The sequence below is a fragment of the Citrus clementina genome, unplaced genomic scaffold (assembly GCF_000493195.1).
Source record: "Citrus clementina cultivar Clemenules unplaced genomic scaffold, Citrus_clementina_v1.0 scaffold_5, whole genome shotgun sequence".
Classification (NCBI taxonomy): Eukaryota; Viridiplantae; Streptophyta; class Magnoliopsida; order Sapindales; family Rutaceae; genus Citrus; species Citrus x clementina.
This window is the reverse complement of record NW_006262201.1, coordinates 21,030,854-21,048,113: the sequence shown is the minus strand read 5'-3', so window position 1 is coordinate 21,048,113 and position 17,260 is coordinate 21,030,854. Positions and strand designations below refer to the sequence as shown.

The following is a 17,260-nucleotide window of genomic DNA, read 5'->3' as shown; positions in this document are numbered from 1 at the left end:
GACTGTTATGCCCTTTGGTTTAAGAATGCACCCTCAGAATTTCAAAGAATTATGAATGATATTTATAATCCTTATACTGATTTTTGCATTGTTTACATTGACGATGTGTTGATATTTTCAAATTCAATCGATCAACATTTCAAACATTTAAAGACTTTTTATTTTGCCACCAGAAAGGCTGGATTGGCAATCTCTAGTTCTAAAGTTTCTTTATTTCAAACGAAAGTCAGATTCCTTGGTCATCATATTTCTAAAGGAACAATCACTCCAATCGAGCGATCCCTTTTGTTTGCAGATAAATTCCCTGATAAAATTCTTGACAAAACTCAAGAGGAGAAGGTTCCTTCTCTTCCTGACTTTGTACATGTTGACTACTAGTGTAGATAGGATGAGGAACACTAGTGGTGTAATCAACTGAACGAATGGATGTGCTAGGTATATCCGAAGTAGAAAACCTAGGTTGACTCTTTATGTGTTGGAATGAGAGATTTATAACAGAGGGTATTTTTGTAAACTTCCTTTCTAAAAGTCCCAGCCGATATACCAATAAAACATGAATGAAATGCTTACATCGGGGTAAAATTAGAGTAGCAACAGCATCCTGGATTGGATTGTTGAACTCATCAAGAATAGGGACTCCACTTTCATCGACTTGAATGGAATTTAGAATGTCTAATTGTTGCTGATTAGTGAGAAGATGATCCCACCAACCTTTTAATTGACCAGTAAAACCGGTAATGAGGATTTCTGATATAGCACGATCAGAAGTTCCTGCTTGGGTTTTATAGGCATTGGTTGCCATTGTCATTTGTTGCAATAATCCTAGGATATTGTATTCAGACATATCGTCAATATTCCACTCATAGACTGAAGATGCATTATATCGGGATTGATTTAATGCACTTGGTCTATTATCTATTGCTAGATCCGGTGGAGTCTTGACAGTGGGAAGGGCTAATTCCCAATGAATTTTGTTGGCTTTAGGAGTAGAAGGTTCTTCTTTGAAGGCTTCTATATCAGAAGAGGCTATAGACATTTGGTCTTGTTCTAATACTCTAATCTTGCTAGATTAAGGAGTATCAGAGGCTATCTGAACTTTGCTAGATGAGGAAGAAGCAGCTTCTATCCTATCTAATTGTTCTCGAATGGCTTTAGCAAAATCTGATTTTGACTCTTGAACGAGCTTTTGGCTAGTTTTCGAAACCTGAAAGGGTTTGAAAATAGGTTCCTTAAGCGTTTTGTCAGAATCCGATTTTGTTGGAATAAGAGAAATTGATGGAACAGTAATGGTTGACTTCTGGATTTAATTTTCTATTCTAGTCAACTGCTTTCCGATTGTATTTAAGTTAGTATTACAGAAATGATTCTGTTGGATAATACTACTTAAATTTGCCTCAAAATCATTTGGTTTTGAAATTTTGTAAGGTGAAGCTCGAATTTGGACAGGAGGTTCACCGTGATCAACGGTTACACTCCGAAGAGGTGGGTGTTCAGACTCTATAGTTCTATCACTATCAAGAAGTTTCCATTCAGGAACTTTCTTCCTAATTGTAATAGGATTTGACTCTTTAAAAGGGTAAGAGTTTGAAAACATTAGGAGTTAAACATAGTTCTTGGGTTATTTACAAGAGTATGTGGCAAATACAATATAGCTTATCCCCGTACCTGATAGGTAGAAGGGTATTATTGTGACATGTGTTTATTATTAGTTGTCACACTTAATGCAAATCAGGGTATTTTTTCAATTGTATTATATGTTTAAGAGTTTGAAAACATTAGGAGTTAAACATAGTTCTTGGGTTATTTACAAGAGTATGTGGCAAATACAATATAGCTTATCTCCGTACCTGATAGGTAGAAGGGTATTATTGTGACATTAAACCTAGAGTTTGGTTTATCACAAAACAGATTTTGTATAAGAAATATATTTGCTAATCTGAAGGCAAGGCTCCCTCAAGTTAAGCTAAGGAATGCATATTTGAGAGCTGTTTGAGCATCAAATAAAGATGCATTTAGTGTAGCAATGAAAAACATATAAAATATTGATACTAATGCATTTTGAGTGTTTAAGAAAATTGAACTCAAGTACTAGTCAGTCCATGTTTTTGATAATTTGTCAAATGTGGTCATACAACAAATAATATGACTGAAAGTATGAATGCATGAGTTGGTAAAATGAGGAAGACACCCATAACTGGCTTGGTGGAGCACATTAGAAAACAAAAAATGAAAGCAATAAATGATAGAAAGATTAACAATTCAAAATATAGAATTGATGTTCATGTTTTTATTAACAGTAAAATGAATCAAAGACTAAAGAATGATAGGCAGCTTTGGGTTACACTAGCAAGTGAAATGTTCTTTGAAGTTGACTTACTACAAAGTCATTGATTATCACCTTAGAAAAGCATATATATGATTGTGGACTATGGCAAACCAGTGGTTTACCTTGCAGGCATGTAATGCTTTGTATAGCTCGTATGAAGTGTACTTATGAGAAATATATTGCTCCTTATTACTCAACAGAGGCATATTTAAGGTATTACTCAAACATGATTCATCTTTTGCCTGAAAAATATAAATGTCCACACATACAAGCCGAGGAAATCTTGCCCCAAATGTTCAAAGACCACCTCGCAGGCTCAAAACATTTAAAAAAAAGAAAGCTTTATAAGCCAATGGCTCATAAGAGAGGATTCAATACATGTTGTAAATTATGTGGAGTTATTTACCATAATAGAAGATATTGCCTTGCTGATCCAGCCGATGCACATAAGAAACAGGAAACATGTTGGTTAGAAAATGATTTAAATATGCAATAATTTCATATAAACATTTGACATTTCTTTTAGTTTGTGTGTACAAGCAATAATGCAAATGTTGTTTGGTTTTTGCTTCATGTTTGTAGAAACATAGGAAGACATTGGCAGTGACTTCAAGTTCAGATGCATCAATCATAAAAGACTATAATGCTAGGAACTCACAAACTACTGCCAGCATAATGGATCAACTCATGGTGGTGTTGGTATAAATGCATCTCAACCTACTAGATTTACATCAGATTCATTATTATTATTTTTTTTTTGAGTTTGTAATTGATACTTAATCATTATCGTTGACCAATGTCAACATTCATTTACTTCAAATTTTGAAGTTAACTTTTGGGGGTAAATTGAAGCATGTCAATCTAATTGAGTGACAAATTGAATTATATCTTTTAATATCTTTTCCAATAATCATAAAAGCACAACAGCTCAGCCATCACCATTGACATTAATATGCATGCTAGGTCAAGCAACAATGGGTTCAACAACAATGAGGACCACAAGCACTGTAGCAACAAAGAATGCACCAACAATGCAAGTAGGAAAAAAAATGAAATTGTTGATCCATTTCTTCGGACATCTATAGGAGGGATTCTCAATAAAAAAGGTTTAACATCTGCAAGGGTTACTCCTTAACTTGCACTGCACTTGCAAGGTTGAGAGACTCGAACGGCAAGCCAGTGCTTAAAAGTAGCTAGTAAGCATCAAATTTTACTGAATTAGTTATATAATTTTCTCTCAAAGGTTGTTAATTCTACTCTTGCTTATTGTTTTTTTACTGTGTTGTTGGGCTATGAACTTATGTTACAAAGACTATCAAATTCAACCAAAATAAAGTAGAGACAGCATCAAATTATTTTTAATATCAAACTTGTACAACAATGTTGCTGGCTTTATTCATTTATGTTTAGGTAGTATAATGACAATGGTTATGTTGAATCTTACTAAGTATACCTTTAAGAGTAAGTAAAGCTCATGAAATTATTTTGAAAATTTTTTTGGGGTATTGTAAAGAATATTTGGTATGGATATTCTTGTCACTACAACAGAGAAAACAATACAATTAACTACTAAATATTAATTGCAACATTCCAATTAAATATATGCATTACAAACACTTTGATGAAGCTCATAAAATGCAATACATGAGCTCATTTTTGGAATGTCACATCCTCTTCAATGTTAGTTTTCTATTATTACTTGTTTTTAATATAGTTAATTCTTAGTAATTTCTAAACAACACATAAATACATAACATATAGTGACAATATTGTGAGGATAATTTGTAGTAGCCTTATCTCATTTTGCAGTAAGGTTCTTAACAGCCTCCAAAACCTTGTGCTTTTCAACTATCAATTAATAGTTATCTTCAAAATTATCATCCAACATTCTCACTCCTTAAATAATTATTTTATACTCTTGTTTAGTTGATTCCCACCGCATGAAGAAATCACAAGTTTTCCTCTAACATTTGTAGTACAACCTTTGAGAATTTTGAATAGACTGCGATATTTTCACCAAGATGCAATCACCATTGTTAGTGCAAATTTTGTTTATGAACTTGGTAACTTTGCCATTACTCTACAAGTCCCCATCTTCATTTGTATAACCACTCTAGCTACCTCTAGATGATAATATTGTGTTTGTTGTTGTTTTGTTTTGTTGATATTATGACGGTATTTATGATTTTGTGGCCACTTAAATGTGATGGGAGCGAAATTTAAAGGCATGAATCTGCCAAATACAATTTGGAACTCGAATTTTAGTTGTTTCTACAATAGTTAGTTGTTTTAAATAATGAAGCTAATGCCATGCAATGTAATTCGTTCAAATTCAATTAACAAATGGCAATCTTTGTAATTTATTCAACTTCAAAGCTTAATTAACAAATAACATTAATGGCTTAACTTTGTGATTTATTCAACTTCAAAGCTCAAATTAAGAATAACAATAAATATTTTTTTTTTGTCTTGCTAAGACATTTCACTTTTTGAATATTTAAATCTTATAAATAATTTATTTTAAATAATTTATTATTTATTTTGTAGATGTGTTCCTGTGCCCTCTTGCAAATATGTTAAATCAACAGTTACTTTTGTAAACATGTCAAATCAATAGTTACTTTTGAAATCATACACCACCATTAATAGTTTGTTCGGTTACAAGATGGGGTATTTGCGTAATTTAATCAATCAACATTAGTTAGCTATTAAAAATAACAATTTTTAGAGGATAAATTGAAATTTTTATACATTTAGAAGCTAAATTGAAATATATGTCAATCTAACTTGAGGATAAATTAAAGTTTACCCACATTAAAAACATATACAATAGATTAGCTAGAATGAAGAAACAATAAGACATAAGTAGAACTCCATATAGACTATAGAGAACGAATAACTGGATACTAAAAATTAGTAAATACATAAAAAAAGCTGAGCTGCTAATATGATTAAAACAAGAAAGTCTGTAATCCATTACAACTACTTATTCAATGTTCGGGCATAAAGGGCCCATATTATTTAGTATGATACATAACATGCGGTGTAGCTAAGACATCCACATCACCACGTTTAGCTTGAAAGAGATGGTACCTTAAAAACAAAAAAAAAAAAAAAACAAAAAATCTCACACAAGCACTTGACAACAACAATAATTTTAACTTTATTTGCCGAGCTGGGAGGCCACCTTGAATGATAGACCAGAAGCATCTAACTTTTCCTCCATGATGAGGGATAATTGTTTGACCATTGAAGGGGACAAATAATTCACCCAATCACCCACTTCACCTTTCCTAAACAAGTACTTATTTTCAATGTCCTTGATTGATTTGCCATTTTTATTGACATCTAATTTTTTCATTTCCTCAAAGCTACAAAGCTTAGCTATGTCTTGAATCACTCCTTGTTTCTCCTCCTCAGGGGAAAAAGGGAACCCCAAAAAGCTTGCCAATTTCTTCAAATTTGACACAATGTCTTGTTTCATATCGTCATACTTCAAAAACAAGACATTGTTTGGTCTCTTCAAGCTCTCATTCCAATACCCTAACATATGCTCCCAAAATGGACCGAACCCAATGACACCATCACAGTACATTTTGAATGCTTCCTCTAGTGAAATTTCAGGTAATCCTTGAGACCTCAATTTGTTAAGAAAATGCCATGAAGAGATGAAAGTATCAAAAGGGTTTCTGCAAATATAAACAATCTTAATGTTGTTCATTGAAGGAAGCAAATTTAAGGAAGCAAATGGAATATGGGTGGCAAAAACTCTAGGCTCATCAGCAATTTGAGAAAGCTCAGGAATTTGGTTATTTGCATAGAGCTTGTATCGACGAAAGGAACAAGATCATGAGGATTTGAAGTAAGCAGGGGGTGATGATGACCATGATGATCACTAATTATGGGGAAATTCTTGCGATTGATTATTGCAAAAGACAATGCTTTCATCCAAGTGGTGCCTGATTTTGGTATGCTGGCTAAAATGATATCAGTGTCTTTTGCTTTGAAGTGCTTTTGGAAAGCCATTATGGCTTGAATCTCCTTTGCCTGGCACCAATACCCCTGGAACTTATAAAGAAAAGCCGTTCGCCAACCTCTTTCTTTAGGAAGTGAAAGAAGCACTTCCTTGCACTCACTGCTTAAGTGCTTTTCTTCTTCATCTGCTATTTGGGTTCTTGTGAAGTGGGTGATGGTGGTGATAGTAGAGCTTGGCATGTTTCTTCTTGTTTAGAGATCTTTGGTTGCTTTTTTCAAATTGTTGTGCAAACTGAGGCTACCAGCACACACTTATATATAGCTGGAGCTGGTTGGCTAGCATGGCAATGTTTAATTAAATTAATGGAGAAGAATGACAATTTAGTCCTTTTATTTTTTATCATTTTAGTCCCTGATAGATTTTTAATACAATATTTCATCTTGGGGTTATAACTACAACATAAAAAACACACTGATAAAATATATATTACGAGACATTTTCACTTTTAAATTGATTAGCTAAGATCTCGTAAATTAGAATTAGTTCATTTATCTATTAAAAAGTAACACCTTTTTCAACAATGAACTATTTTATTATATATAATTTGAACACAATGGATGAAATGGAGTATTAAAATATCTATGATGAACTAAAGTGGTAAAATTAGGATATCAGATGGATACTAGAGCGTCATTCTCCCAATTAACAGACTAATATCAGCATTTTTTTTAAATAGAAAAATTCACCAAAAAAACTACTTTGCTTGAAAGAATATATGCTCGAATTATGCTCTAATAGATCAAACTCAAAACATTGAGTTTTAGCTTTGGCCTGCCAAATTCAAGCATATGTTTTTTTAATTTTTTTATTAGTAATTAAAAATTCACATGAGTAATTAATGATTAATAAATAAAAATATAAAAATAATTTATTTTTAATCATACATTATCAATTATAAACATGTAAATCACACGTGATACATGGCACAAAAACTTCTGAAACTGAAAGTTCAGTAGAGCCATGCAGCTTTTTTTTTTAACTCAACTTTTTCTGAAACAAATACGCGTGAGTGATAGTGCGCGTAAAATACGTGCACGATAGAGGCTACATGTTATCACGTTTATTTCGCCAAGTTAAGCTGTCATGAGGTCACTTTTTGCGATTACAATTTTGGATAGCGACGTGACCCGTGAGCGGACAGCTAACTGCTAGCTTTTATTTTTTATTGTTTTAATACGGATTACGCACCGTATCATTATATTACATAAATATTTATAATAATTATAGATATTATATTGATATTTACAATCAGATATATATAATTGGAACTTATATTATTACATTAAATTTATTAAGTACACGTCCAAACAAATAAACTCTCACAGACGATGGATGTCTCTACTGTACTTATATTTTGCAAGAGAGAAAGAACTACAAATGAACTTCACACAATCATACATAATGCTTAATTGAGAGAGTTTTGAATCAATGAGAACTCGAACTTTATCCTCACAATTATTCTTAATTGTGAGAGTAGAGGTTCACCACTGGGCCAAAGGCTCCATTGACAAACTTTTATCTAATTACGTGGGCATGCAGTCATTTGCACACGCAGAATTAATGAATCGACTACGTTTGGTTTAGCTCTTAAGTTTTAATTATGGGTGGAAGTTTCTTTCTTTCTTTTTTTCACAAAAAATGTGGGAGGCGTTTATTTTACTTAAAATTTTAATATAAGTTCCCAATTGTTCATCATATATTTAAAGTGTTGCTAAATTGAAAATAATTTATGTATTATTTTTATCCTAATTCCAATGAAAATATTTAAATCCAATTACAGAAATTGGCAAGCCAATTTATTTAAGAAACTAGCTCAAGAGTTTATGATTAGGGGTGGGCACGATTTTGTTCGGTTCGAAATTAAGTAGAACCGATTTAAATCGGTTATTTTATAAAAAGAACCGAATAAGAACCGAACTCAATAAGAACCGAACTCAAACGGTTCTTTTCGGATCGGTTCCGTTCGATTCGGTTTTTTCGGTTCTGGGCCTATTGGGCTTATTTTGAATTTTTAATTTTTTAGTCCATTGGGCCTCATGAATGTAATAATTTTTTTCAACAATTAATTTATCCTAATTTTATTACAAATATTAACAATAAATACAAAAGTATTCAAAACACATTTTATCACTAATATCTTACTAACTATTAATAAGATACTCCCAAAATATGAAATATTAAAATTTCAAAATACATAACCAAACTCCAATACTCCATCTATATAACATAATCATAATGTTATAAAGAGAAATAACACATGTTTGATTTGAATAAAATCATGTTTGATTTGAATAAAATTATTAACACATGTTTGATTTGAATAAAATAAAAAAATAATTTAGTTTTTCGGTTCGATTTTTCAGTTCAGCTAAGTGAACCGAATACCAAACTGATATTTCGGTTTTTTTTACAAACGGTATATTCGGTTTTTTTAAAAAATAAAAACCGAACCAAATTAGAAAAAATCATCGGTTCGGTTCAATTTTTTTAACACTATAATTTTTTTACTTACCCCTATTTATGATTATCTCAAACTTACTTATATTGTTCTCGTCATGTGTACATCGGTCTATTTTTATATTGTCCTTATCATGTACATGTCGGTTTATTTTATTAAGTTCTTTGTCGCATAACGTAATAAATATGGGTTCGTACAAGAATCTAACTTTTTTTATTGATTCCCAGTAACGTAATAAATATGGGTCCATTTATACACGAATCTTACTTTGATACTATCTAAAAATCCATAAGGCTAGCTCATGGTGAAAAACTAACTTAATAGTTGAGAATTGCCTCAAATTTATATTATTTGCCTGGTAATTGATCTTAGTCAATCTAGGAAATTTTTCCTATCACCAATAGTATACAAAAGGAAGCAATTCAATTAATCATGCCACTCAAAAACTATAATTAATTATTAAAAACTATGGACTTGTTTGCTCTAAATTATTCCAATATATAAGTAACTAATTGAGATATTAATTGATGTCAAGAATATTTTTGGAATAGTATTATTGGAAAAAAAAAAGAATATTTTTGGAATGGTATCATTGGAAAAAAAAAGAAAAAAGAAAAGGTAAAGGTGTGAATGTAACACATTAGACTGTAGGGATGTTTTGGGATATTTTTTAAAATATAGGGACTAAACAAGTACTCAAGTTAAAATATAATAACTAAATAAGTATTTACTAGTCTCCCACAGTACAATTTTTATTTATACCAATTAAAAATTTAAAAAAAAAGACAAACACGGAAGTCGAAACAAATTAAAAATTAAAATTAAAAAAATTAAATTAAATTTTAAGAAACCAAAAAAACATGTTTCCTCAGTTTATCCCAAAGCCATGGCCACGGAAAAGAAGGATTTCAAAACCCTAAATGCGGAGGAACTTTCTAGATCTGCTGGCGGCTCAGATTGTTGTTCTCATCATCCATGGTGTTTCAGGTAAATATGACAGAAACAAGACAAGAGAGGGGGGACTGAGAACTAATTTAAAAAAAAAACTTTTTTTTTGGTTAAAATTATCTTATTACATTAAAATTTTGAATGTCAAAAAAACCTTTATGAGAAGTCATTTGACCGTTAGTATTTTGACGATTGGAGTGTCTTAGGGTGCGTTTGGGATTTTGAGGTGCTGTAACTTTTAAGTAATAGTTGCTGTGGAAAAAAAATTGTAACTATAAAATAAAAGTTATTAATATATAGTAAATGTAAATTTTAAATAATAATTTTGATAAAATTATTAAAAAGATATACTAAATTTTCTATTATATAAGTGAAAAATCATATCAACATAGCTTCCAAGTTACAGCAGCTAGTGTTTACCAAATATTTTAGTATTGTGCTGTAGCTTTTAAGTTACAGCAGGCCAACTTCAATTCCAAATGCACCCTTAATGAGTTTTGAAAGACGATGGGGTTGCTTAAATTCAACAAACAAGTGGAAGGTTTTGCTCATTTCCCCATTTCTAAGCTACCCTTAATTAAAAGATTCAAAATGCATTATGAAATCATTCAGTGAAGGCTCGTTTGGGATAATGGGATTGCTTTTAAGAGATTTAAAAGTGATTTTAAAAAATTAAAAATTAATTTTAATGCTTGAATAATTTTTTAAAAATCATTTTTGCCCAAAATTTTTCCATCCAACGGTAAATTTTGAAAAAAAAATAAGAAAGGAGTATTGAATTATTGGAAGCAGAGGCGGAACCATGTACAAGGCGAGGTTTGCTATGAAATGCTAGGTAAAATAAAAAAAAAATTCAAGAAAACTCTCAACTTGTGATATATCTCAGCAATCCCTAAATTAAACTTTTAAGGAAACTCTTAATTTATGGGATTCCCCTTAGGTGCAACAGTGGCACCGTAGCCTGATCCTAATTTATGATATATTTTAGCAATATCCCCAAACTAAAATCTTAGTTCAGCCTCTGATTGGAAGATATTTCGTGCAAAAATATTAAAACGGTAGATGTGCACAGTGGTAATTTTGGAACACAAGTAAACTGAAAAATAAGAAAATTGATCATTTTTTTTTTTTGGTCTTGTCATTTATCGACATGCGATGCCGTAATGTGTGCATGGATTAATATGTCTCCATTGCCCCACCTCGAATTTCGGCGCAGCAGATACACAAAACACTCTTTGCTGCCGACGACATAACGGATAAGAATTCCAACTTCAGTCGGCCGTTGATAATTACTTCTAGTTGTGGTTCTAGCGCAATTAAGAATATATGCTTTTTCTTTTCTTTTTCTTTTTTTTTTAATTTTCGTGAAATTTGACCAACAAATTTTTAAATAGTTATTTTTGTAAGTAATCTAAGTATGAATTCGAGAAAAGAAGGGAGTTAAAAAAATATATTTTAAAGTTTACCCTTCCTTTCCCTTTTTTTTTAAAAAAAAATAGATGCTCAACTACTCGTACATGGGTTTTTATTAAAATCAATTTAATATGTTATCTATTTTTCTCTTGTTATTTGTCACATAAATTTGAAATATAACATACAATAATATAATATCATGGAAAAATATTATTTTTATTCTATACCTTTTTAGAATAATTAATTTGGACCCTTTACTTTTAGAATTCAAACTCAAGTAACCAATTAATTTACAAACAAAACTGATTGAGAATTATTCGGTCAAGTTTGCTAAATGAAAATTTATGCCTGCAATTAATTTTCTCTCCCGTGGATCAACTATGAGATTGGGGACAGTGAATATAAACTAATATTGACTACGAGTATCAATTATGTGAATTCAACGGTGGAATTAATTCGCTCTTCCAAGGATCAACTATGAGTTTGCCGACATTGACTATGAGCGTCAATTATGTCATTGATAAGTGTTTGGCGCACTCTGCCGAAATGCGCCATCTCCACTCGATAAAAATGCATTGAATGAGTCTCCTAAAGCAACAAAGGCCCCATCAACATCGAGGCTACATTCCAATATTTCTCGTAACATTTCACATGTAAAGCAACTATCCTTTCATGTCACTTGCCCATATCCTTCCACGTCACTTGGCTATCATGCAGCGCATATAAGTAACGAGGGCTGATATCGTGCGGATGGGACGCATGACGTGTTCTCATTGGCGAAGCTAGGGGATCTACACCACAGCTTGTCCAATAAGAATTTGCCACGAGTCTCGTTATGGTGCACAAGGCTGCGTACCTGATCAAATTCTATAAGTAACATCAATTGAATTCTTTTTTATTGTTACTAATAATATATTTTTCTGTTAAATTTATAATTTATACAGATACGCATAATTTGTATAACCAAATATTTACCACGTGTAATGATAACATTTTTACTAATAACTTCTTGTTATCAAAAAACTTCTTGTTATCAAAAACAGAAAACCATGACGATTGTGATGTTGCTCTATAGTAAAACCACCTTTAAAGTTTAACAACACATTTTATAACAAGAATTAGGAAAGTAATTTACTACCAACTTTCTTCTACTTATTCCTTTTCACAATAAATATTTAAAAGTTGGTATTAATATTTATGCCCTGTATATGAATAAAAATATCTAGATATTTTATATAAGAAGAGATATTATCATTTAACCACTAAATCTTTTTTGACATATCACTTTACCACAAAAAATATCTAGATATTTTTTTCCAACCACCAAACCATTAGAGCTAACAGAATTTTTTAACAAAAATTATAGTAAAAGTCAATTTTATCCCTAAATTGTTAAGTGTAATTTAACCCTCTAAATTAATAATAATAATAATACTTTTATTAATCTATTATTTTATATGTTTAAAATAATTGATTGATAACATTATAAATATTATACCTTGTGAGATTCTTCAAACATTGGATATACTAAAATTCTTAAAATATCCTTGTAACGTTAGCAATTTATTAATAGAGTTAACAGTTTGATGGTAAATGATAAAAAGTGAAACACTCGGGGGGAAAAATAACTGAAAAAAACTTTCGTGATTAAGTAATATGTCAGAAAATATTAAGTGAAAAAATGACAACATCCCTGATAAGAATTAGGAAATGTGAACTCGAACTTCTTACACATGAATTAGAATTAGGAAAGTAATTTACTACTAAGTAAATTTCTTCTTCTTTTTCCTTTTTCACAATAAATATTTAAATGTTGATATTAACATTTATGCCCTGTATATGAATTAAAGTATTTGGATGTCACAAAACTACATATAACTTTAATTATCTAATAAGGACTTTGTAATGAAGAGGTTCTTATTTTAACGAAGTGAAGGATCAAGATAAAAAGGACAAAAAAAAATCGGTGTGTTAAATGTGTTAAATGATAATTTAATTTATTGTTAACATTATTAAAGTGAAAGCTTCCTCAGTGGATAAGTATTCTATATACAAGCATCCACAAGTTTTTTTTAATATACGGATGAGGCTATTGCTATTTGCTAGCACTTCCTAATAACAACAAAATATCGAGAATTCCTTAGTGTTTCGGTCTCTTTCGAGAGTACTGGTGGCATTCGTACTGTTTATGTTGTTAATTCCATTTACTTTTTGTGAACATTTGAACATGATTCTTTTTATTACATGTATCGTTGATTCTCTTATGGGGTAATTATATTTTGTAAAATCAGCTTTCCGTTAATTGTTATAAGTTTTAAAAAAAAAAACCACCGGTTAGTTGAAAAAATAATGACTTTAACAATCTAAATATTGACTTAAATATTTATTATAATGTTGAACCGTGAAAGAATATATATTTTATAAATTTTTTTGAATATGAAACAAATTAATATGATTAGATCGTCATATATATTTTAATATCAGTAAAAATCATTTGAAAAATTAGTAATATTAATATAATTGTATTTAATATTGATATATATATAGTTTCTCTAGTGATGACATCTTTACTTTGGTAAAGTAATAATCTCAGTAAAATATAAAAAAAATATATTTTTTAATATATTAAAGACTTTTTTTTGTCTGTTAGTATATTGAAATATGTATTTTTTTATATTTTATTAATTGAAGATGCCCTCGTTAAAGAACAATTTTATATATAGAGAGAAAGATATGCAACAAATGACGATGGTTAGCAATGTTTACAAAATAAAGGTTAATTGACCATGGCCAGTCTCAGTTATTAGTAGCTGGGTTTACTGGCCGATTAAAAGGTTGATATATATTATATAATAAAATCTATTTGATATATTAGTAATATTATAATAATTATACCTAACATTCACAATAATTTATAAAATCATGAATTTTATTTAGAATATCGTTTTTAATTATGTCTGTATTAGCGTAAATCTTAAAGTCAAATTTTGGATGAATAGATTTTAGTAAATCTGTCGGAATAGACTAATAATTGCTTAATTTTAAAATTAAATTTTCATTACATACGTATTTTATTAATTATACCTATTGTAATATTTTATTCGCATCATATGATATTTATTTATTATTTTATCTTATTACTATATTTATATTTGTTTGGGTTATTATAATCAAAAGGTATAATAGTTATTTATGAAACTAAGAGAGTCTATTTTAGCATTTATGAAACTAAAGGGGCCACAAAAATTCCCTAAAAAAGATTTGAATAATCTGATGAAAGATGTTATTCAAACCTCGTGAAATTTCAAGAAATATGAAAAAAAAAACAATTAGCTAATAAAAGAATTTATGGATGAAATAGATAAAAGACTTGCCATTCTAGAATAAAAAATTGTATGAATTGAATTTTATGCCTATAGATGGTTAATAGGCCGAGTGGCATGAGGCACACTACAAACATGACATTCATTCATATAACACGAGCATGTTTAGACAGCGCACACAGCACGGTATGCATGTGGACCGAGTTAGGCTTGGAGGTTTAAGCACAAGATTGCAAAGTGTGGTGTGATTGGAGATTAGTTAAATCACAACACGTGAAAAAACATGTGAAAAACATTCTTTAAATTTTATGTCTTAATTTTAATTAAATTACACTAATACTTATTATTTAAATTTAAAAAATATAGATAATTCGGCACCAGGGTTGGCATGGCATGACACAGCATAGCCCACCATTTGAATTAAAAAATACTTCTTTGAATTTCAAGGATACTAACAAAAATTTTAATCCATATTCAAATTTCTCGATTATTTATATTGATGATATGTTAATATTTCATCAAACATAGAACAACATTTCAGACATTTATCAATTTTTAGTGACGTTGTCAAACAAAATGGACTAGTTGTGTTAAAAAATTAGTTCGTTTCAAACCAAAATTAGATTTCTTAGTCATAACATTTATCAAGGAACAATAATACCAATTGACAGATCAATAGCCATTGCTGACAAATTTTCAAATCAAATTATTGAGAAAAACTCAATTACAAAAATTCTTAGGAAGCCTTAATTATGCTGTAGATCTTTATCCTCATTTTTGTAATCTTTATAAACCTTGCACAGAAGATTGAAAAAGAATCCCAAACCATGGACAAATGAACATACAAAAATTGTGAAACAAACAAAAAATCAAATTAAGATTTTACCTTGTTTGCACATAGCTGACCTGAATGTTTACAAAATTGTTGGAGTTGAAGCTGTTAAAATAGAATATGGAGGTATCCTCAAACAAAAGAAAAATAATATAGAATAAATAGTTCAATTTATATCTAAGCATCCGAACAAAACCCAACAAATTTATTTTGTTGTCAAACAAGAAATTCTACCCCTTTTTGTGCATTAAAAATTCTAAGGCGATTTATTAAATTGCAAATCTGCAAAAGCGATTTTATAGAAAGATGTTAAAAATATTACATCAAAATAAATTTTTGCTAGATGACAAGCAATTTACAACCGCTGCCACCCCTCAATGTTGTGGAACCGCCCTTTTCCTTTGGTCCTTCTTATGATCCATTTCATTTGTCTGGGTTGGTTATATCCTAATTTCCGTACCTGAATATATAAAAGGGAAGTCTAATTCCCTTGCTAACTATCTCACCAAGAAATTTCTCAATGGGAGGTAACAAATCCAAGAACCTGATATAAAAAGTAGAATTGTACAACTTCAAAAAGCTATTGACCAAAGAATTTGTTTAGATTTACCAATTACCAAACCCCTTTTGGGAAAGAAAACATGTGATTGAACTGCCTCATGAAAAGAACTTTAGGGAAAAGACAATTCCAACAAAAGCTAGTCCAATTGATCTTTGCTTCAACCCAGCGCAGATACCAAAGAGATAGGATTCAGTCATATAAATTAACTTTTGTGTTAAATAAGAAAGTTAAGTAATTAATTTTTTGGAGTTTATTGTTCTGATCGTTTGAGTCTATTTGTTAGGCTTGTAATTCCTTATATATATTCACACACACACACACACGTACATATAAAGGGCAGATCAGCAGCTCCTTAAAATCACATCTATTTTTATATTAATTTATAACTATTAGATTTATTACACATTAATGGTCAAAATTTTAAAAATTTAATAATATAAATATTTAATAACAACAGTAATTAATGTATTTTCTCTCTCTTCATCAATTTTTATGTAAAACATAATTTCTCTCTCCTAAGTTTTCTCAACAATTTTTTCTCTCTCCTAAGTTTTTTTTTTTTTTTTTATTTTTCTCTTCTCATGGCTAAGCATTCATTGAATGTAACATAAAAAAAAAAAAACCCCACAATCAGGAATGACTTGCTTATGAAATTATCAGGCCTCCCATTTTCAATACACTGAAATCCTTCATACCAAAAAAAAAAAAAAAACTACAATCTACATATTGATACAAAGGGTACTTCTCATTCCACACCCAATCACCATCAAATAAATCACACCCATTTCCATTCTCACTCAAAAATTCAACTCTCCTCTTATCCACAATTAACTCTCCATCAACTTTTAGAATCTCACTTGAATCTCTCTAATTTGCAAGGAACTCTGTACCCTTTTTCCACTGCCTAGTAATCCAAGTAACAGAAACAAAAAATCGTACACACCGTAACACAAAAAAAAGTCTAAGAATCCCCACATACGGTTCTATTAGCCTTAACCGTTTAAATTTCTTGAAAAAATCATAATTTTGAAATGCTTCATTGTCATCCTCAAATGGGTTCTTAGACATTGGTAATAAAAATCAAATTTTAGATTTTTCTTTTAATGATACATTCAATGGGTAAAGGCTTAGCCATGAGAAAACTTAGGATAAAAAAATTAGATTTTACACGGAAACTGATGAGAAGAGAGAAAGTACATTAATTGTTATTAAGCATTTAGATTAATAAATTCTCAAAATCTTGACCGTTGATACATGTAGTAAATTTAATGGTTATAAATTAGTGTAAAAATAAATATAATTAAGCATGTATACGTATGTATGCATGCATGTATTTATGCTTGCTTTAAATTTTAACGTTAG

The 17,260-nt window shown here is 30.1% G+C and overlaps 1 protein-coding gene across 1 annotated transcript; it reads right to left on the bottom strand.

The window, feature by feature from the left end:
• Window positions 1-5,298: 5,298 nt before the first annotated feature.
• LOC18041044 (cytosolic sulfotransferase 15) lies at window positions 5,299-6,608 on the bottom strand. Its single transcript, XM_024185106.1, is given in 2 exon segments — window positions 5,299-6,160; window positions 6,163-6,608. Coding segments are annotated over 2 exon segments (1,050 nt in total). The 5' UTR covers window positions 6,542-6,608; the 3' UTR covers window positions 5,299-5,489.
• Between the last annotated feature and the right edge of the window lie 10,652 nt (window positions 6,609-17,260).